At 38.4% G+C, this 22,571-nt stretch overlaps 3 protein-coding genes across 3 annotated transcripts; 1 reads left to right on the top strand and 2 right to left on the bottom strand.

The window, feature by feature from the left end:
- Window positions 1–880: 880 nt before the first annotated feature.
- On the bottom strand, window positions 881–10,247 carry MONOS_743 (uncharacterized protein; the record flags this gene model as incomplete). The annotated part of the gene is made up of 2 exons (XM_067877753.1): window positions 881–9,431; window positions 9,507–10,247. 2 exons carry the CDS (start codon window positions 10,245–10,247, stop codon window positions 1,215–1,217), a joined length of 8,958 nt encoding a protein of 2,985 aa, XP_067733262.1. The 3' UTR covers window positions 881–1,214.
- A 3,355-nt stretch (window positions 10,248–13,602) lies between these two features.
- On the bottom strand, window positions 13,603–14,757 carry MONOS_744 (uncharacterized protein). The gene has a single exon (XM_067877764.1). The coding sequence runs from the start codon at window positions 14,615–14,617 to the stop codon at window positions 13,946–13,948; it is 672 nt and encodes a 223-aa protein (XP_067733261.1). The 5' UTR covers window positions 14,618–14,757; the 3' UTR covers window positions 13,603–13,945.
- Window positions 14,758–15,575: 818 nt separating this feature from the next.
- On the top strand, window positions 15,576–22,226 carry MONOS_745 (uncharacterized protein). The gene has a single exon (XM_067877775.1). It carries the CDS (start codon window positions 15,876–15,878, stop codon window positions 21,879–21,881), a length of 6,006 nt encoding a protein of 2,001 aa, XP_067733260.1. The 5' UTR covers window positions 15,576–15,875; the 3' UTR covers window positions 21,882–22,226.
- Window positions 22,227–22,571: the final 345 nt, after the last annotated feature.

Genomic DNA, 22,571 nt, shown 5'->3' with positions numbered 1-22,571 from the left:
TTCACACAATGGAAGAACTTTTTGTGATAAAAAAATATGAACAAAATGGTTTCATTTTGACCAAAACAAATAAAGTCAAAAATCAGCATTTAATGATCCAATTGATATTTGATTATAAAATTTGAGAATTTCCTTCATTTTTAATTCTGAGAAAGCTTTCATTAGTTTTAAGAAAAACAATGTTTTCATGATTTGTGTGTAAAAAAAACTTGAAAGTGCTTGTATCGTTCCATTTCTTCGAAAAAAGTGTTTTTATGATAATTTGTCAATTTTTCAAAAGTGTCAAATTTTCTATTTGATTGCAATTAAATAAATAAATCAAAAGACTGAATTTTCAAATTTGTGATGATAAATTTTAAAAATGAGAATACTTCTTTATTATTCAAATGGAAAACGTAATTTTTTATAACAGAACAAACGAAAAAAAATATGTTTTGTTGATATTAATCGAGAAAAAGAAAAAGAATGAAAATAGATTATATGTTAAAATTGGAACACTTATTAAAGAATAAAGTATTTTCATTCTCCAAACAATATAAAAAAAAAAAAAAAAAAAAAAAAAAAAAAAAAAAAAAAAAAAAAAAAAAAAAAAAAAAAAAAAACATACCCTATTGGAGACTTGTATTTGCTCGATATTCTGTGATTGCAATTCTTTTTGATAATATTCTTTCATTAATTCGAAGATTTGTTGATATTTCCTTCATCGAATTGTCATTCGACAAATCTTTTATCTTGAAACCATTTTCAAATGCTTCAGTTGAAATGATTGCATTCAATGCAATGTTGTATTTGGAAATAGAATTTCTCTTTCATATTCTGACCTTATTAACAATTTCTATTTTGTTTGTGATGATGTTATTTGGGAAAAAAAAAATGATCATTCCAATAGAAAATAGGTTTATTCATTTTTCCAAAACTTGAATTCACTTTTCTCAACAATCAAATTTCAAATCTCAATGAATTCCGCTCATAACGAAAAATTCAACATGAATAATAATAAAATAGAGATCTAAGAGTCAACATTCTTGTCCACAAAAATTCAATAAAATATAAATGAAATAGCATCAAAAAGCCAAATAAAATCGTAGCAAGCACGCCACAAACAGAAAACCATAGATAATGCATTTTTGAAAAAAAACCCACATTTCATCCACAGATAAAAAAAAGTACATTTCACACAATATTTAATTTGAAATTCCTCCATCTCTTCTTCCTCATTTGTTCATGCTTTCAATCAGCTTTCTCGCCTCTGCTGACACACTCAGCTCCTCTTCCTCTGACAACTCGTTATATCCAATCGCATCGGACATCGTCACCATCACTGTGCCGGGAGGAAAGCGCTGGATAAACTCTCTCTTCAGCACATTCAGCTCCACACGCTCGCACCCTCTCTCCGACACGCAGCTCTTCACAACTGCCTCAAATGTGTTCCCTGAAACCCCCTTCATGTCTGGCCTCTCCCCATTCACAATCTTCTGCCCTGCCACCACTGCCCCATACTCCCCAAATGGGATCTGCAGGGTCAGGCACTCCCACAGCATCATCCCAATCGAGAACACCACCGACTTTTCTGTTGCTCCCATCTTCTTGTTCATCTGCAGCTCAGGCGCCTTCCACCTCAAGCACTCCTTCCTGTTGTCATCCTCATCCTCAAAGGCTGATGAAGGTGGTGGTGAGCCTCGACCATTCCTGTTGGCAGATGAGAAGTCAGAGGAAGATGTGATGATGGTGGAGGCGGAGGAGATGGATGAGGAATCTGAATCATCTGAAGAGAAGTCGGAATGCTTGGCAATGCAGATGATCATGTGCTCCGAGAACAACACAATGTGAGGACTCAGATTGGCAAGGGAGGAGAGCTCGTCTTCTTCATTCTCAAATGAGTGGAGTGCCCCATTCGCCACCCAGAACAACACCTGGGCAGCTGTGTGTTCTCTCTCCTTCAGAGTGCCAATCGCCATCTCTTTCTTCTCATTCCTCCCATGAAGCAGCATGAACAGCGAATCTCGCAGATCCACAATCAGCTTTTCAAACACTGATGAACAGGCAATTGCATCCACCAAATTCGACATGGATGAGGTGGTTGGACACAGATCCTCTCCTCGAACAAATGTTGAATCTGAATCAGTTGTTGAAGTGGATGAGATGGATGGCGATGGCGATCTCTTTCTTGTCTCTTCCTCGACTTCCTTCTCATCAACTTTTTCCAATGCCCATTCTGGAATCTTATCTGAATCTCTTCCCAAGATGTATTCAGTCGAACCACTCTCACTCAACAAATGCTCTGATGACTCGGAATGCCCCAAGCTATTCTCATACACCCTCTTCTTGATCCTTTCTTCATTCTTCTTCTCTGCCTCCCTTTCTGCTCTCCTCCATTGCTCCTCAGGTGACATCTCCATTGTCACCATCTCAAATACCTTCGGATCCTTCCTCACTGTGTCATTCACAATCTCTTCTAATTCCCTTGTTCTTCTCTTTTGCTTTCTCCATCGAACAATGAATACAATTGACACAATTAACAATGCAACAACAATTGCTATGCAAACAATCAATATCCATGACAACTTTCCATCTTTTCCTCCTTCAACAATTCTTTCATCTCCTTTTGATTCTGAGGTACTCTTGTTCTTCAGAATGAAGGATTCAGTTGATGATGGTGAAGAAGGATTTCCAAACAGAATGCACACTCTCACTTCTGCTCCACTTGCCACCCCTTCAATTGTTTCCACAGGAACAGATCCATGAACCTCTTCTTCTGAAATGAAACCTCTTTCATCAAACAAATGCTTTTCAACCACTTCCTCATCTCCTTCTGCTGCAACTGTTTCGAATGAGAGATTGCAAGGGAGGAGAAGTGATCCTCTGAACACAAGATTCACCTTCTCCCCTGACTTTTCAGATGACACACTCTCCACCTTCGGGATGAAAAAGGGAGATGCCCTTTCTCCTGCAATCCCTTCCAATGAACATCCTCCATCCAATATCCACAACGAGATATTTGGCAATGTTCCATCACCTCCCTTCAAACTCACAACACTCAATTCTGAAGAGCCTTCACACAGGATGTTCCTTCTTGCTGATGGATAATTCTGAATCGATGGATTGTTGTTCGTGAATTCTCCTTTCTCAATCTCCACACTTCCACCAAACAATGAAAGCCCTCCTTTCTTCGAGGTGCTGATTGTGGTGTCCTTCATTGTCACATTGCTTGACTTCACATCCACAACTGATCCATTCCAACCACATAACGGATTATGCTCTTTGTCATTTTCTTCTTCATCTTCTCCCATATCGTTATTCTTCTGATGGCTAATTGGCTCATCTGTTGCTTTGCCATCAAACAGACACGAAACAACAATCACATTCGAACTTTCTGAAACAGACAACTGGCTTCCTTTCTCAGTTGAAAGCAGACAATAAGAAAATGAGCAATTAATCAGATTCACATTTGATTTGTCACTCTCAATCCTCACAACACTCTCATTGTTATTGTTGTTCTCATTTGATGAAATATTCACAAATGATGAAATAGAGATTCTGAGACTTCCATTTCCTTCATCATTATTTCTTCCATTTCCATTCATGTTCAGCTCTTCTTTGTTCGTTGATATCAGACAGCCTTTGTTCAATGAGATGTTGGAACAGTTCATTTTTTCAATTGAGACAGTTGCACTCTGTCCAATTGCAACAACATCAGCTGTCAATGCGAGAGAGTCCAGAGTCAATTGTGAAAACACAATTTCTGATTCATCAGAAAACAAAAGCAAGGGTTTTGCAAAAGACAGCCAGCTGAATGATGTCTCGCTCATCTTCAGAACTCCTCCCCAAACAGCCATCACAAGTGAATCCAGCTCCAACAAGGCATCGGCTGCTGTGAATGTGCATTGAGACACTTCCAACGATCCACATGATTCAGCGAATACTGCTGAGTGTGTTGACTCAAACGAAGAGGCAAATGATATTAAACAGTTGCGAACTGTGCAATCCTCCTCAAACAGAACCACACTTGGGGCATCTCCAGTGTGTGGAATGGTTATGCTCAGCTGGATTGTTGCCTGCTGCTTTGTTGAAGGCAGGATGGACAGCCCATGCACAGTTGTCTCTGAGAGGAAGGTGGATGAGGTGTTGATGAAAATGGTGTTGAGCAATCCTTGCTGAATGTGGTGAACAGCAGATGAGATGCTCTGGCAGGGGTTTGTTGGCAATCCACACTGGCGAGTGTCTGCCGAATCGAGACACACAAAGATCTGGGGTGCATACAAGAAGGTGATCAAGGGGATCAAGTCCACATCCTGCTCATCAGCATCACTCGCACAGATGGACTTGTTCGACTGGAGCGACTCCTGGGTGAAGTCGAGAGCAAAGAGTGTTTCGTTGATCTGCTGCTCGATCGACTGACAGTTGATGAATATATCCTTCCCCACCAGTGCATCATTCATTGTGAATCGGATCTCTGAAATCTTCAGTGGGAGAAACAATGAGCCATCCTGTGCTGGTGCTGGTAATGAGGGATCCACACAATCAAACATCATTCCTCCTCCTCTCCCAACCACTGTCGAGCACTTGCAGAGTGTGAATGAGCATTGCCTCACCTCCACCAATGACTCCTCGCTCTTCACACACATCATCAGTGCTCCTCCCCTTTCACTCGCCTCGCTCACACACCGGCTGAATGTGCACTTCTCAACAACACTCTCCACAGCATCGAACACTCCGAGGCAAAGAATGGTTGCACTGTCACCAGAGCATGTGATGTTGGCAAATGAGGATGACAGGATTTGGAGGGAGCAACAAGGCTTGTCTGACACTTCATTGTGAGCAGATGAATTCACAGGCAGATGAGATGGTGTTCTTTCGAATGTCACTAGAGAGCACGAAGATATCGAGACATTCGAGACTGTCATGTTGGAAAGGGTGATTGACTGAGAAGGAAGTGAAACAAGGAGAAATGGGTAAGTGGTTGAGAACGAGGACAGTGAACAGTTGTCAATCAGCAGACTTCCCTCTGAAACACTCAACAAAGTGAATGAGACAGGCTCACTTGAACTTTGAGGGGTGAAAGAGCAGTGCTTCATTTGGAGAAGCGATGAGGAAGTTGAAGATCTGATGAATGTTCTGTGGTGGGCAAATGCTGTTGGGATGTGGAAGGAGAGAACCTCAAATGAAAGATGGATGGTCGAATGGATCGTCCATTCTTCATTTCCAACTGGATCATCACCCACACCAATCCCTGGCTCATTGTCTTTCCCAATGAATTTCATTGAGATTTGTTCTGATTCAACAGAAGATGAAAGGAAAAGGGATGAGGTGAGTGAGGAAATGTGAGACACTGAGATGGACAATCCATCATCATCATCAGAAGAAGAAGAACTTCCAGGGAGTGGGGTGAATTTGAGGGAGATGAGATGGGAGATGGATCTGCATGGAGCAGCAGCATATCCACATCCACTGAAGTCTCCTCCTTCCTCCCCATCGACAAACCCACTCCCACTGAAGTTGCTCCACAGATACACCACAAGCGGAATCACAAACCCAACTCCAGCGCTGCCTCTCTCCCACCCACACATCTCATCCATCGATGACTTCTCCTTCTCACTCATCTCCCAGCAGAAATGCGTGGAATCCACAACCTCATCCAGAGAGCTCCCATTCACAAACACATTCTTCCCTTTCCAGGCACAGCACCCCACAAACTTCATATCCAGGAGAACAAACTGAGTTGCTTCATCCTCCAATGATAGAAACACACCCCCACCAAGTCCTCTCCCACCGACCTCTCTTTCTCTTTCTCTTTCTGTTTCTGTTTCTTCTTCAGGAACTCCACAACCAGTCATTTCTGTGTTGTTGCACTTCAACTCACATTCCTTTGCCAGCTCAATCAGCATTCCTCCTCCCTTGAGGTTGTTTCCCTGGACACACGATGAATTCACTGTGCAATTATCAACTGTTATCCACCTGGCTCCTTCATCCATCCCAGTCACACTCAGCCATCCTCCATCACCACCTGAGTGTTTGATCCCAAGGATCTCCGATTTCTTGATTGTGATGTTTCCCCCATTGGTTATTGAGATTGGAGATGATGCTGAAAACTCAACTTCTGAATTCATTGAGAATTCATTGAGCGTCAGATCCCCCCTTTCCACCAATATTACAGAAATGGTAATTCCCTCAGAATCTGGTTCTTCAGCAAAGGAGATGGAACAGATAGAAAGGCTGAGTGCAGATGAAGATTGAAGAAACGCCTTTCTGCTCTGCTGGAATGCTCTTGGAAGAACAAAGCTGAGTCCTGAAATGGACAGACTGTTGCTGCACCGAATCAAGCCATCTTGTGTTGCTTCTCCAGTGTCACTCACATTCACAGTTATTTCACTTTCTTTTGAAGAGGAAGAAGATGATGAGAGAAGAAGAGGGAACAAAGACACTGAGATTTGTGTGTTGATTGAGGAAGATGATGCAACTTCAATCTCATTGATTGCTTGTGAAACCCTCTTGTTGGCACAGAAATCAATCGATCGGCAACAGAACAAAGAAAATCCACACTTCGTGTGATCCACTCCTTCTCTTCCATCAACCATCACTGGACTTGGCATGGAGCACAAATACACATGCAGAGGAATGACAGGATCATCCTCTCCATTTTCACATCCATTCAGCCTTGTTCCATCTGATGGGAGAATTGAATGATCAAAGAACCCGAATGAAGATGTGTTGATCAAGAATTCCAACTGAACTCCATTCCCACACCAGACAAACACATCTTTCCCATCTCTCGCAATGTTCGCCTTCTCATTCGAAAACTGCACTCCTTGTTCAATGCTCAACAAACACTCTGCATCTCCCACTTGAACAAACACTCCTCCTCCACATCCATCCTCTTCTCCTTCTTCCCTCTTTCCTGCGCAGCACCCATCAAATTTCGATGATCCATTCACAACCATTTCATCATTGCCTCTCAGACACACATGCAACCCTCCTCCTTTTGCTCTGCTTCCCTTTGCCCAGCATCCATTCAATGTGCAGTTGTCAATTATCAGTTGTTTCTTTTCTGACTCATGAGCACTTGACTCATCCTCAACACAAACACAAATACAAGCTCCATCTCCATTCTCTTTTGTGATTCCCTCAAAAACACTCTCAACACAATTCACAACAAAACTGCTCCCCTTCCCTTCAATCAACGAATGTGACGAAAACACCATTGCTCCTTTTGTCTCAAACATTTCCATCTTCAACTCCCCTCCAACCACACTCGCAAAGCAGAATCCAATCTCACTCCCTGACTCAGATGCTGAATTCATTGATGAGCAGTTTGAGAGAGTAAGAGAGGAAGTGGAAGTGGGGAGTGTGATGAAAGAGTGGGCATTTGAGAGAGAAGAAGGAAGAGAGAAACAGATGTTGTATATTGAGCATTCTGTGGAAACACTCACCAGCCATTGGTTGGAGATCTCTGCTTGTGGTGCATGCACATCAACAGCCATTCCCTTTTGCTCACATGAGATGTTCCAAACTGGTTCATCCATCATCATCTCCTCATCCAGCTCATATCCCTCTCCAACAACAATCTTCCTTTGTGATGAACCATATCTGAGCTGAGCAGCATGCATTATTGTCAGGCATGGGAAGAAGCTGAATCCACAAAAACAAGAATCAAAAACCCAGTTTACTTCAGCTCCCCCAACATGTGCTGGTGGTTGGAATGGCTCCCAAAACACATTCAACGGAAACAATCCGATTTCGTTCAGACTTCTATCAAAACCCATCAACTCTTCAAATCCCAGCCCATTCAGTGAAATACGAATCTTCTCCAAATTGATTGTTTCACCATTCATGTTGCTCCCATTCACAAAGAGATTTCTCCCTCCCTCCCCTGCCTCACAATTCACAAAACTCACTGATGAAATCACAAAGTCTGTTGTTCCATCCTCCAGCCAAAGATACAATCCTCCTCCACACTTGCTGCATGAACATGAATCGAGTGTGGTTGGAAGCGAGGAGGATCCCATTCTGAAGGTGCTTGTGGATGATGTCATCTCAATCCTGATCCCTCCTCCACTCCCACTCGAACACTCACAGTTCTCGATTGTTGTGTTCCACAGACAAAATGACTCTCCCTCACTGATTGTCTTTGACAACACTGCTCCATCTCCCTCTGTTTTTGTCACATGTGAAAAGTTGGAATTGGCAACAAAGGATTCATCACTGTTTGGAAGAGAAGAAGATGAAGACGATACCAATAACGAAGCAGAAGAGGTTTCTTGAAAGAGACTGGCCTTGGACAACACATTCTCGACAATGCAATCAGTCATTCGAAAGTTGGCAAAATTCACCTCAAACAAACTGTTCAAATATTCTTTTGAGGGGAGGCCTTCCTGATTCAATGGGGTGCTGATAACAAGCTTTTGAAGAAATAATTGAGAATTTGAGGAGCTCAGTCGGAACAGTCTTGAACTTTCATGTGAGTCAAACACAATGTTCAAAGATGACAGTTTGCATATTCCATCATCAACACTCAGAAACACTTGATCTGCTTCAACCTGGACTGGATTCAGTTGAGTCAGATCCTTTCCTCTCCCTTGAATAGAAATTCTCTTCCCAAACACAACATATCCATTTGATTCAGCCGTCTCATAAATTCCCTCGATCAGCATGATTCTGCATCTGCTCTTTGTCAATGTGTCTTCCAATGTGAATTTCAATGAGCTGCAGCCATCCTCAACTGTCAGCCCACAGAGCGCATTGTTGTTTCCTCCATCTGGAATGACATATCTCACAAGAAATCCATTTGGAAGCCACTCATTTTTTGTTCCTTGTGAGGAGCTCACACATCTGCTCTCTCCACTTGTCAATGAATAACATTCAACAAACGGACTTTCTTTTATCTTTTCATCAAGATCGTTCAAATAAACATCTGATGCCTGTGAAGCAGAATTATTGAAGAAGAAGCAATAGAAACAAAACTTTGTATTCATTTCAAGTGGGCTGACATTAATCCAAATTCCTCCTCCATTTGAATTCTTTGCAGAGCAATTCTGAAAGACACATTCACTCATGATAAAAAAAGTTGGTGGATTGATTTCTACCAACAGAGCACTTCCATATGTGCTATCAAGCGTTTCGTTTTCGTAAGTGATATTAAATAAAAGGATAGGTGATCCATTTTCAAGAGTATTAAAATTGCATTCAGTTGATATGGAAGGACTTCCTAAAGCTAATAAAACAGCACCTCCATATCCAGTTGTATGTCCGTTTTTTGCAATTGAATGAGTGATGTCGAAACATTGTGATTGGCCATGAAAGATTGCTCCTCCATGTGAACCTGCATTTCTATTATTTCTTTTTCCAATGCAATGATCAAATGTGCAATTCCCTATTCTTGTGGTTGAAGAATCAACAACGCAAATTCCCCCTCCCCATCTGCTGCAGGAACAATTCTAAATTCAAGGTTGAAAAAGAGAGAAAGGAAAAGTTATCAACAACAATAATAATAATTCAAAAACAATTCAAACCGTGAAAATGCAACTCATAACTTTCAAAGAAGATGACGGGCCATTGAACAAAATTGCTCCTCCACAAGTGTGAAATCCTATGTCTATTGATGAATAATCAGTGACATGCTGATCAACAAATTCGGTGTATTCAAAGCTTCGATCGTCATTCAGTTCCACTCTTGAACTTGAATTCATTGTTCTGGCACAATGCATCACACTTGTGTTGAAAACATTCAAAGCATGATTGCTGTCTCCAATTCCTCCATAAAACACATTTTCAACATCATGTAATTCACATCCAGAAATGATGAATGCTCCGTTTCCTTTTTGAAGAGATGAAATTTCTGAACAAAATGGATCCTTCTTTTGAGTGGATGAAATGTTCGAGAAGACACATTTGTCAATGGACAAAGAAGATGAATGTGAGGACTCAATAATCGGAGCCTTTTCAAACACCAAATCAGAAAATGTTGAAGATGACAGCATGACTGCTTCAAAATCATCCCCAATCCATCTCTTTTTGGCCGATTGTTCAGAAGCCACTAATTGTGGAATTTGGTTGTTTTGACTTTTTGCGTTCAATGACATGTTGTTGAACAGTGCTCTTCCATGGACAATTCTGAACAGACCATTTGTCTTTTCATCGTTACACAATATCAAACAGCCGAGAACTTCAACATTGGATAAAGTGTCATCAACAATATTTGTGTCTCCTCTTGTTTGCAACTGCAACTTTGAGAAAGTTATTGATGTGTTCATCAATGAAAATGAAGTTTTCAAACATGAAAACTCTGACACTTTATCATCTCGAAAATGAGTGGATCGATCTTCACTGTTGTTGCTTTGTGAATAATTCGCTTTTGGACTGGATAATGAATATTCATCATTTTTTGATAATCTGAAAAGGAATGGTTCAACATTTGCATTAGATAAAGAGTTGTCTTCAAAAGCATTGATATTCAAGAAAAAGCTCAGAATTGCAACAAGATGAATGATTGGCAGCATGCGTGAATGAATTTCAATTTTTCCTGCACTTTTGTTTTTCTTAAATATGGGTGTTAATAACCAGAACGATTTTGAAAATGATTTGTTGCTTTGATTGGTCACGCATGTGAACAACAAACTTTCATTTGAAAGAAATAACAATAAAATGTTGACTTTTTTATATTAATTCGACAATTGTTTCTATTCAATTACAAAAAATATCTTTTGTCTTATTTGATTGTTTTTTGTTTCAATTATTTCAATCATGAATCAAAATGATAATCCTTAATTCTGTATTTGCTCGTTTCCTTTCAATGATATTCGAATCCCTTTGTTCTTGTTGAGTAATTCATCTTCAAAAAGCTGTATATTAAACATTATTAAAGCTCAAACAGAATTTTTTTGAAAACGATGATCCCATTTGGATTCCCAAATATAATGATCCACTTCTCACATTTGTGCGATAAATTTGACAAAGCTAAGTTGATAAATGAAATCCTTTTTTGCCTTGAAGGTGAATAATGAAAACGATATCTTTTAAATCGATGAGGAAATAATAAACGCAATTTTTCAGGTTATAATCGAGTAATCCTTTGATAAATTATTTGTCAATTTTTTTTCCGTTCAATTGTTAGGGATAAAATGATATTTTTAACTTTTTTGAAGCGGAATAAGAAGAGGATAATTGTTAAAGCTCAATGTGATGAGGTTTGGATAGTTTTGAGTTTGCGCTCTCAAATAGAGATATCAGTGTGTGAATGGTTTAATGGTGATTGAATATTGTTTTTTGATTAGCTATTTGTTAATATCTGAGAGTTATGGTCTTTGTGAATATTTTTCTGAATGGATCAAAGGAAGAGATGAACAAAAAGAATAAAATTATAAATCTTTGCGACTTCAACAAAGCAGAGAAGGAAGACTGATGATTTTTGATAGCTTTGCAGAACGCAAGCATTGAACGATGGTCGTCTCTGGGTTATTTTTTTGTTGAAGCATTTCCAATTTAGAGCAAAGCCCATTTAAATTAAAAATTTTCCATTGAGATCCTTTTTTTCAAAAAGTCAGAAATCAATGCATTTGAAAGTGGGAAATCTGTTGAACTTAATGGCTGGAAAATGTTACACAAAGCAGTTGAAAAAGGAAGGGATAAACGAGAGTGTTTGATGATCAAAGTTATATTTAACAAAAACAATCATTCTCTATCGAGTTCATCATTGAAAAGATAAAAAACAAAAAATATTCGGGTTGGAATTGCTTTTTTTTGCTTATTTTTATCGGAAATTATTAATACTGTGCCTTGAAAGATAGAGTGAATATTCAGATCTGACGAGGAAGAAAAGCAGAAAGGAATGAGAAAGAGGTTTGATGAAAATCAGGTTTGATGAAGATTCCTTGCATTGAAATTTGAAGAAGAATAGCTTTTGGAGGAAAGATGATTTGAGAGAATGAAGGGAAGTGAAAGAAGAAGAGGTGGAATGAAAAGGTATTGGCGCATATTTCCTATTTTTCGTTGATGAAAGAGGATGATTGAGCTAACCTCGTGATGGATAAGGAGAAATTGTTTGCAAGAAAAAGATACAAAAATGGAAAGCTAGAATTTCATGAATTTATCAGTTGATAATAATTGACACACATTTTCACAATCTTAAACAATTAATCATCTCATTCAATTCATTCATCATTATTACCATCTTCTTCTTCTTCTTCTTCAAATATCAATAACATTTCACACAGCTTCTTCTTCCGCATCTTCATTCACATCATCTGATTGGATTTCCTAATGATCTGTTTCATCATCAGAGATCATGAATGAAATGAAGAAGAAGAAGAAAATTTGCAGCTGAAGGAAATATTCTCAAATAAAAATGAGAAGAAGAAGAATGAAAGAAGAGGCGAAAGAGAAAGAGAATGAGAATAAAGAGCATGCTTTGAGAGGAGAATTGGAAAGGAAATGGAATTGAGAAGATGGAAGAGGGTTTTTGAATTAAAAGAAGAAGATGTTTGGATTTGAAATTTGAGTTGGAAGTTGAATTGGAAAAGAGAAAAAAGAGAGATCAAAACAAAGAAAAGTGTTTGGAAAGAAGAGGATTAATTTGAATAAAGAAATAACAAACAAGGCAAGATAATGAAATGCAGAAGAAATCAAAAATACTAAATTTGAGAGAAAAATGAAAATGAGGAGCAAAGAGAAAAAAAGAAAAAAAGAAAAACAAACAGAAATGAGAAAGACATTTCACTGGGGAAAAAAGGAGAGAAAAGGAAGAGTCAGCCCTCACACTCAGCGTCTTAAACTGTTCCTTCATTCCAGACTGCTTTTGTTGGAATTGTTGAGCAGCATTGCTGAAAAGGTGATTGAATGATGTTGATGTCATTGAAGAACACATCATTCATTCTGCCAGTTTTGATGGAATTGCCACAAAAGAAGGAAAAAGCGATGAATTCGAGCCCGTTCATCTAGAGAAATGACGCTTCAGAAAAAAATTCGACTCCTCCGTGTGTTGATGAAGTTGTCAATTAATTGTTTAATAATTGATAATCTCTGAGAAATCATTGATATGGTCACTCACTTGGTGGATCGCCAAGTTTTAAAGAATAAGCAGATTTTCCACCAGAATTTGTGATATGATTGCAGTTGGAAAACAGGGATTGTGCATTTTCTGGAGTGCTACTAATCCAAAAATACCATCCAGTCACGCTCCAACTTGTCATTGAACAGACATCATCAAAGCTATCAAAAAAAGTTCAGATTGAATTTGGTTAATTGCAATCCAAATGAGTAACCCCTGCCTGACCAGAAACAGTTCGTGAAATTGGATTTTGTGATGATGATTTTCAGTCAATTTCCAAAGCACAACGTTCCACCGTGATCGCTGTTTGAACAATTGAAAATTCATTTGCAAATAATAATTCTATGCAGATAAATTGAACCACTCGATAAATCTTATCTCCATCAGTGGGAAATAAAAATCACATTATTATTTTCTTTGTTTCACCTTCTTTCTTCGAGTATTATTTGTCTTTCTTTTTGCACAATAATGCTATTTTCAAAAGAATTCAGTTTATTCATCTATTTTGAAAAGATAGAAAGAATTCAAAGCCTCCAACCAAAAATCTATTCAGAAAGAAAGAATTGCGGTTTTTAATCTCATTTTTATATTAAAGAAAATTTTTCTTTAAAAAAATCCATAAAAGGAGTAATTGCAATTTCTCTTCTGTATGAACAGTAGAATTTGATTAAAAATAACAATCAAAATATATATATATATATATTTCAAAAAAATATTGTTCAAAATGAATGACATTTCTTTTAGCTATTCAAACCAATTTATCTTTCAATGGTTAAAAAATAAAATAACACTTTTCAAACAATAAATACAACGAACAAATCCAATTTGAGTGCGTTCATATTCTCATCGTATTCATTTGCACAATTTTCAATATCAATTCCCAATAACATATTCAGTCAACTGATTCTATGTCAGAAAAGGAGAAAATGCGCCAAATGATGATACAGTAACTCCAAATCCTTGTGTTGCGAATGCTTGTGCATATCCGCAAGAGCTCTGTCCGAATGGTTTTGTCACATCGGAGGGTCTGGCGAAAACGACAGGAGTGCTGTAAATGTTACGACTGTTAAATGCACCAAACATATTTCCACCAGCTTTTTCAAGTTTTGGAGTTGTCCTTGACTGCAGCAAATACAAAGGCAGAGTCTGACGCAACATTATGGCCTCAACCAGATCGCGCAATCCTGACTCCTCAATGATGTCATCCAGAATACCGAGAAGATGCGTTCCAGTGTCGTCTTCCTTCTCAATCTCTGGAATTTCTTCATCCATATTGACAGAAGAGTGGCATTGCGTCTGCGAGTATCCAAAATTACCATATGTGCATAATTCTGGCGGAAGGCAAATAATATTGTCCAAATCCGAGATATTTTCCCATATGGGCATTTGCGGGGCTCTCCACGGTTGGTCCTTATGTTCTTTTAAGAACGCATTCCTTTCAGCAAGCGCTTCGTTGAACGGGCCGACAATTTCGAGACGGTTCGTGCGAGAAGAAAGTGTAAAGGCAGTGCATTTTTCGCGCAGCATTTTGACTGTCAGAAGAAACGGTTTGTTCGATTCCATATTCCTCGACAACATCCTTTCAAGCAGCTGTGAGACGTACCCGATCTCAAAGATATACGGCAGCTCCTTCGTAACAGGAGTCAAAATTTATGGCACTGAATGGATTATTCTTTTTGAAATATCGCAAATATTGAATTCCCAGGAAAAAGAAAAATTATTTTAACAAGATCGTTTTTAATTGTTAATCCATCAAATTTCCATACAATGCACTAATACTCATATCGAATAGGATTGCATATTCTTGTTTGCAAAATTATAGAGATAGGAAATTCAATAGAAAAAAATGATCAAATAATGAACATTTGAAAACAACCAGGATATTTTTCATTCGCAACTTTTTAAAAAGAATTACCCATTAAGTCGGAATAGTTTGTAAATTTGAGCCACAAAGGATTCGAGAAGATGACACCGAAGAAATCACATCAGATATAGCTGATTCAGATGATATTATCAAAAACTAAGATTCTTCAAAAAGTGAAACAGATTGAGAGAGTTTTTGCGCTTGTTCAGGCTCTACCGGTTCTAATTGCACCGAAAAAATACAGTATTTCGATAAATTGTTAATTACAAAATTCAAATACGTTTTTCACTCATATTTAATAACAATTAATCATTATGAAAACAATACAAAATAAAAATTGTTTTTGAAAGTTGCTTTTTCGATAAAAAAGAACTTCCCCATTATGTCACACTTTTCCATTTTTTCAATAAAAGAAGGCAATTTTCTTTCTTTCTTTTTAAAAATTTTTGATTTTTTCATTGAATCCATTTATAAAACAAAAAATTAAAGAATCACAAATCAATAACTTTTTTTTTTCCATTTTTTTTTGTAAGTTCTTCAATTAGTGTTTTATGAACGGCCGTGAAAAACCGATTTGTCTGGAATCATTTTGTTATCATCGAATAAGATAAGTGGATTTTTATTTGTTTCCGACAAAAATTCGATCCAAACCATCATAAATAAATGAGTCAACAATCCAGCAATTCTCATTCTGTTTTTTTCTTTCTATGGTTAATTGCTGATATTGCGGTGGCTGTTTTAAATAACTTTTTAATAGAAACTTTAAAGGCACCGATATTTGTAACTATATTTCAAATTTGCTCGTCATTTGTGGCATTATTTATTCTTATTCGTTTTTGGCCAAATACACCGTTTCAGAAAGCATCTTATGTAAAGGCATTTACAGCATCATTATTTGTTGGGCTAATCGATGTGACAACATTTATTTTGCTTCACATTTCAATTGAGACTCTTACATTTCCAACTTTCCAAATGATTCGTTCTTTAGCACCTTTAAATCAAGCATTGTTCTCATGGATTCTTTTTGGAGAAAAATATTCATTTATTTCAATATTTTGCCTAACCGTTTTGTTTATTGGAGCTTTTGTTACATTTTTTGGAAATTTTATTTTTTCCTTAAAGGGATCGTTTTTCTGCTTGGCATCGCTCTTGATAAACATCATTAGAAACTCTATCGTGGAATTGGCAATTAACCACAAGAATACTAACATTCCTGATTTTTTCAGATCCTTTTCTTTTTTCAATTTGTTCAATGATCGGGCAAAACCTTTAACATCTGTTGAAATTTTATCGGAACAGGAACAAACAGCTGCTAAATTATTTTGTGAGCAAAATGACGAAAAGGACTTGAGTGATAATGCAACATTTATATCACCGTCTTTGGATAGCCGTCATGATCGTATTCCTTTACCATTTATATCTCCCACAGTTATAGATATGGATGCACCACTCTATTCTGCACCAGCAAATGATCCTCTTCCAGAGCATGTAAGCTCAGCAACACATCGCACTAATCATGCTGCCTATGGACCATTTGTCACAAGTTTTATTATGAAACTTTCGAACATTGTTTTTTTGATACCAAAGTATTTTTGGAAGCTATTACGTTTTACGTTCAAGCAAATAAAACCAAACAGGATATCAACATTGTACATGACATACATCAAGCGCTGCTTAGTTGTTATGTGCATTGGACTGTATGTCTTGTATTCAAGGAATCTCACAATGCAGAACTCTCACCTTCCTTCAATTCACTCATCGACTGCATCGGCATACTCGAACACAAGCCACCTCAACTTTGAGCAAAGTCAGTTGTCTTCTGCTCCACCTGCCTGCTCTTCCAGTCTGCTATCTGTGGACAGCAGTGTTTTGAGTGAAAAAAATATAAGTACAATTTCCTCCTCATTTCATTCGTCTTCGCCCTTTTTCATTTCATCCAATCTTCTTCTGCTTTGTGCTCTCCTTCTCTCAGCCATCTCATACACTGTCTCATCCACACTCTATCTTTATGTCTTCAAGCACACTTCAGCCACACAGATGCAGTCACTTACCGTCCTGCGCAGCTTCCTCACTCTTCTCTTCCTTCTCCTCCTCTCTCACAGACACCTGTGCAACATAGAAACACTCTCGCATCTTCGCTCTTCTCATTCTCCTCCTCTGTCTTCTGAGACAGCCACAGCAATGCCACCTCTTCAAATATCTGTTTATTCTGAAGACGAGCCAGCCAATTCAACATCCTCGTTTTATTCTGAGGCCTTCCAGAATTCTTCTCTTTTGACACAAAAACAGGCAAATGTGAGCGTTTTCGCTCGCTCTGGCAACACAACCGCTTCATCTGTGCCTGTGCTGAAGTCTTATTCATTCACAGCACCTTTGATTTCATTGCCTCCACAACCGGAATCATCATCATCATCATCATCGTTATCATCATTATCTTCTTCTTCTTCCTCCTCTTCTTCTTTATCATCGTCACTCACTTCTTTATCGTCTTTAGCTTTTCCAGTCGATTCCGATTCATCTTATTTGGATTCACTTGTAGCCGATCTTCTGTCTTCTTCTCATTCTTTTTGCTCTCCTCTTCCTCTCTCGTTCTATTTGGGCATCGCTCTCATCTGCCTGTCGTGTTTTGTGTTCACTTTGGAAGAGGCGAAGAAGAAGAAGAAGCTGAAAAACTGCATGTTTTTGCCAGCAACTGCCTCAGACCGCGAGGGAAGCAGTGTTTTGTATGCAGAGAAGAGGAAGACAGAGAAGGAGAGAGAGAAGGAGAGGAAGGAGATGGAGAAGAAGTGGAGGGAGATGCAAAGGCAGAAGGAGAAAAGGCAGTTTGAGAAGAGTTTACGAGCAGCGAAAAACAAGAAGGAAAAAGAAAAAGAGAAGAAAGAGAAGAAGGAATGGAAGAAAAACCAGAAGGAGCAGAAGAGAAGAGAGAAAGCGAAAGGTTCTCTTCCACATTCAGACAGAAGCGAGATAAGTGAAATGAAAGAGGAGAATTCTGAGTGTGTCTCAGAGCCGTTGGACTCTTCTGTGTCTTTTCCTTTGACTTCACCAGACACACCTAATACTCCTAATACACCTAATACACCTGTCACTCCTATTACTCCTCCTTCGAAAGTAGCATCGAGCAATCCAACATCATTCACCCCCTTTTTGAGGGCGATTGACGAGCAGGTGAAGAGAGAGAGGAACGAGAGAGAGCAGGAGAAGGAGAGGGAAAGAGAGAAGAGGAGAAAAGAGGAGGAGGAAGAAGAGGAAGAGGGAGAAGAAGAGGGAGAAGGAGAAGGAGAAGAAGGCAAAAACAAAAAAGGGAGGAAGACGTGGCTGATTGGATGGATGAGCAGAACAGCAAAGGATAAAAAGAAGAATGAAAAGAAAGAGAAAGAGAAAGAGAAAGAAGGGAAAAAGGGAAAAGACAAAGACAAAACAAAAGAAGGAGATGAAAATGATGAAAAGAAGGCAAAAGATGAGGACAAAGAGAAAAAGGAGAAATTGAAGGAAGAAAATAAGAAGTCAAACAACATCAAAACGGAAGATAAGCAACAAGCAACATCTTCAACATCGCTGGCATTCAACACAATTCCTGTTCCAACAACAAAATCTTCAAACTTCCAAGCAATTCGTTCTTTTGCTTCTTCTTCTTCTCTTTCATCTTCTTCTTCCTCTAATTCTTTGTTCTCCTTTGAGATTCCCATCTTCACTGTCCATCCAATGTCTTCTGAGCCAAAACAATCTGAAATGTTTCTGAACAAACTTTACCAGCCTCCTCCTTCACCTTCTTCACCTTCCTCTTTTTCTCCTCATTCTTCTCCATTAACATCTTTCTCATCTTCGCCTTTGTTTTCCCCTTCCTTTTCCTCTTCTCTTTCTCCTTCTCTTTCATCCTCTTCTTCTTCTTCCTGCTATTCCTCTCTCATTCAATCTTCTCCTTCACGTCCTCTTCCTTCTTCTCCTTATGTTGACTCAAAATCTTCTTCTTCTCTTTCATCTCAATCTTATCCAATGCCTTCTCCTTCTATTAAATCCAAAACAAGCTCTTCAAAATCTCCATTTATTTCTACATCATCATCATCATCATCATCTTCTTCTTCTTCTTCTTCTTCTTCTTCTTCTTCTTCTTCTTCTTCTTCTTCTTCTTCTTCTTCTTCTTCTTCTTCTTCTTCTTCTTCTTCTTCTTCTTCTTCTTCTTCATCTTCTTCTTCATTTACTCCTCTCCTTCGCTCGTTCATCCCCTCCTTTTCATCATCAGCAGCATCTCTTTCTTTCTCCATCACAACAAACTCTGCCTCAACAAAGGAGTTTTTGAAGAGAAATCCACATCTTCTGCAGAAGAAGAAGAAGAAAAGGAATGAGAAGAATGAGAAGAAACAAAAAATAGAAGAATCAAAGGAAAAGAAAGAAAGCTTTGGAAAGGGGAAAGAAGAAGAAAGAGAAGAAGAAGATAACAGCACATTTGATATTTGTGAGACGATTATTAAAACACCGCAGCCGCAAATAGCAACACGAAGCACAACAATACAGCCAGTGGACGATGGCGCTGTGTATTCATATCTTTCTCCTTCTAATTCGCCTTCTCCTTTCTCTTCAGATTCTTCCTCTTCCTCTTCCTCTTCCTCTTCTCCTTCTTCTCTTTCCTTTGAAGAACCTCCTCTGAGTCCCAAACGAACCACAAAAGCAACAGTTCAACAGCCTTTGGACACACACCCTTCTTTCGTCAACACAAACAGTTCAGATTCATCATCACCATATTCAATTAGTTCTAATCCACTTTGTATACCTTCATCCTCCTCCTCCTCTTCTTCTTATTCTTCTTCCTTCTCTTCTCCATCTGATGCCTCCTCATATGCCTCCTCCACAGCCACCCCTCATTTGTCTTCGCAGGACATTCAGTCTATTCTACGTGTAGCGCGTGGCACGCCTTCGCTGGCAGCAGCATTTGCACAGCTTGTCTTAGAGCCAGCTGAGCAGAGGAGGAAAGAGCAGAAGGAGGAGGAAGAGAGAAGAGGAAGCAAAAGAGGAGGAGAAGGAGGAGAGGATGAAGAGAATGAGGTGGCGAAGAGAGAGGAGAGGAAAGCGAGGCATCAGGAGATATGGAAGAGGAAAGACACGACTGAAGCAGAAGAAAAAGATGCTGCTGATTTCCTGCTGAGCTTAAACGAAGTTACAGGTTTTGACTCATCTTCTCCTTTGTCTGTTTATCGATCAATGGGAATGGATTCATATTCTTCTTCTTCTTCAACAAAAACAACTTCGTCATCATCTTCTTCTTCTGCCTCTTCTTCATCGTCTTTGCCGTCTGATTCGCTTCTTTCTCGCAATCGAATGTGGAATGAGATTGCATGGGGTGTGTATGCTGGGAATAGCATGTTGAAGTGTTCTCCCTCTTTTCCATCAACAACATCTTCTTCTTCTTCTTCTTCTTCAGCATCTTCAATTCCATCTTCATCTTCATCTTCATCATCTTCTCAATCATCAGTCAAAGAAAAAGAAGAAGAGCAGACCTGCTCTTCATCTGATGATGCTTCTGTGAATGTGTCTGCTTCTGATGCTGACTCATCTGCCCCTCTGCCCATTCTGAAGAACAAAGCAGAGTTCAGCTTCCACTCACGCAAGTCGCTGCCTTCTTTGCCCACTTGCAACACTTCATCTGCTTCATCTGCTTCTTCCTCTTCATCATCATCTTCTTCTTCTTCCACATTCTCTTTTCCTTCTCTTTCTCATTCTGTTTCTGCTTCTTCTATTCCATCTTCCTCTTCTTCCTCTTCATCCTCCTCCTCCTCTTCTTCTTCTAACAGCACTTCAGAATTATCATACACTCACACACACTCAAGCTTTCTCTCTTGTGTCGAGATGGAGAACGAGGCTGAGCACGAACGCGAGACGAAGCACAAGGGATGGTCATTCTACGACTCACCAATGTTCAAAGAGAAATACATCGACCATTTCGATGCTAACAATTCTTCATCTGTTTCATCATCGTCTTCTTCTTCTTCTTCTTCAACACTCTCACATTCAGAACTCAGCCATTTACCATCTTCTTGTCTGTGTGCTTCCCAGCCATCTTCTGTGCTGACACCTCTTATTTCTCCATCTTCTTCTTCTTCTTCTTCTCTTTCTCTTTCTCCTCTTCCAATGGAACTGCGACACCATTCACATTCAGAGAGCACTTCTTTTCCTTTCTCGTCTGTCATTGGAATGAAATATTGCCCTGCAAACAAAGAAAGTCGCATAAAGCCCAGCCACCCCAAGAACAGTCCATCATTCGTTTATCAGTCTTCGTTCACTTCGCATCTCGACAGCACAACAACTCCGCCTCGCCCTGCAGCAGCTTCCTATTCAGCTGCTTTAAACTATTCTCCTTCTCCTTCTCCCTCTCCTTATTCTTCACCCTTGCCTTTGCCTTTGCCTTCCATTTCTCCGTTGCCTGCTTTGACGAAAAAGAGGAGGGGAGAAGAAGGAAAAGAAGGTGAATCAGCTGACTTTTCATCTATTGACGGAGAAAGCAAGAATCCTACATCATCAGAGTGGGAGAAGATGAAGCAGGAAAAGCACAAAAAAAGCAAGTGTTCCATGTTCTTTTCACAGCTTTTCGCTTCTTTTGAGTCTGTTCTGAAGATGAAAGAGACCAACCCAAACAAACCGTGGTATGGCAACCGGATGGTTGCTGTTTTGTTGTATTTTGCGGAGTTGCTTTGCTTCTTTTTATCGCTTTTGCTTGTTTTTTCGTTCATTGCAAATGTTTTTCAGGAGAAAGAGCAGAAACAAATTGAAGATGTGAGATGGAGTGCTGATCAGAGGAATGGTAGAGAGACTTGTGAAAGTGCTGACACAAAAGAAGAAATGAAAGAATTGAGTTCGAAGTTTGATGCGATTGGTGAAAAAGAAAAGGAAACAGATTATTTTGAAGAGTTCGGAAGTGGGGAAAGCATTAGAAAATATAGAAATAGCTTACAAGCAACAGAAATATTAATTGTTTTTGGATGAAAGTCAAATTCCAACATTTTCTGTTTTATTCTGAAATTTTTTAAATTTTTTGATTAAATAATTGAAACCAAATAGATACAAAATATTTAATGCTTTCAAAATGCAAATATCAATGATAATTTTGTTTTATTTTCATAATATTTTTTAATTTTAAGGTTTTATTCAACATTTCCGAATGCGAATCATTATTTTATATAAAACATTGATAACTTTGGTTTTTCGAGTTTTTGGAAATATTCACACTCTGTTTTTGACTTATAAAGCACTTTTTTGCATAACATCAGAAATTTCAAAATGTTTGTGTTCTTTTTTTAATATGGAAAGATTAATAATCATATATTCAAAGATTGCATTTTTTTTTTCACATATAAACAACAAATTTAAAAGTTATTGATAATTGGAATTTTCAAAGACGAAAAAAAAATTATTGAAATGGAAAGTGTTGTTTCTGGTCATTCAAAACAATGTGACCAATTTTTTTTGTTAAGGCCCAGTTTTTATTTGATCCTAATTATTTCTTCTTTCATCGCTGCAAATAGAAACTTGAATTCAACGAGAATTATTTCCAAACAAATTATGATTTATTATATGGTTGAACGCGCAATGTTTTTTAATTATTTTATTCTTCAAAAGAAAGATCTGTAATTTTTTTGTTAAATTTTTTGATCAATGTTCAACTCTTGCTTTCAC

This window comes from Monocercomonoides exilis, assembly GCF_001643675.1.
Source record: "Monocercomonoides exilis strain PA203 chromosome Unknown scaffold7-2047599, whole genome shotgun sequence".
Lineage (NCBI taxonomy): Eukaryota > Preaxostyla > Oxymonadida > Polymastigidae > Monocercomonoides > Monocercomonoides exilis.
Note: the sequence above shows the minus strand (reverse complement) of the source record. Positions and strands in the feature narration are given on the sequence as shown.

Bases quoted from the DNA above. Each gene is read 5' to 3' on its own strand.
- MONOS_744 (XM_067877764.1), bottom strand. From the start codon at position 14,617: ATGTTGTCGAGGAATATGGAATCGAACAAACCGTTTCTTCTGACAGTC.
- MONOS_745 (XM_067877775.1), top strand. From the start codon at position 15,876: ATGATTCGTTCTTTAGCACCTTTAAATCAAGCATTGTTCTCATGGATT.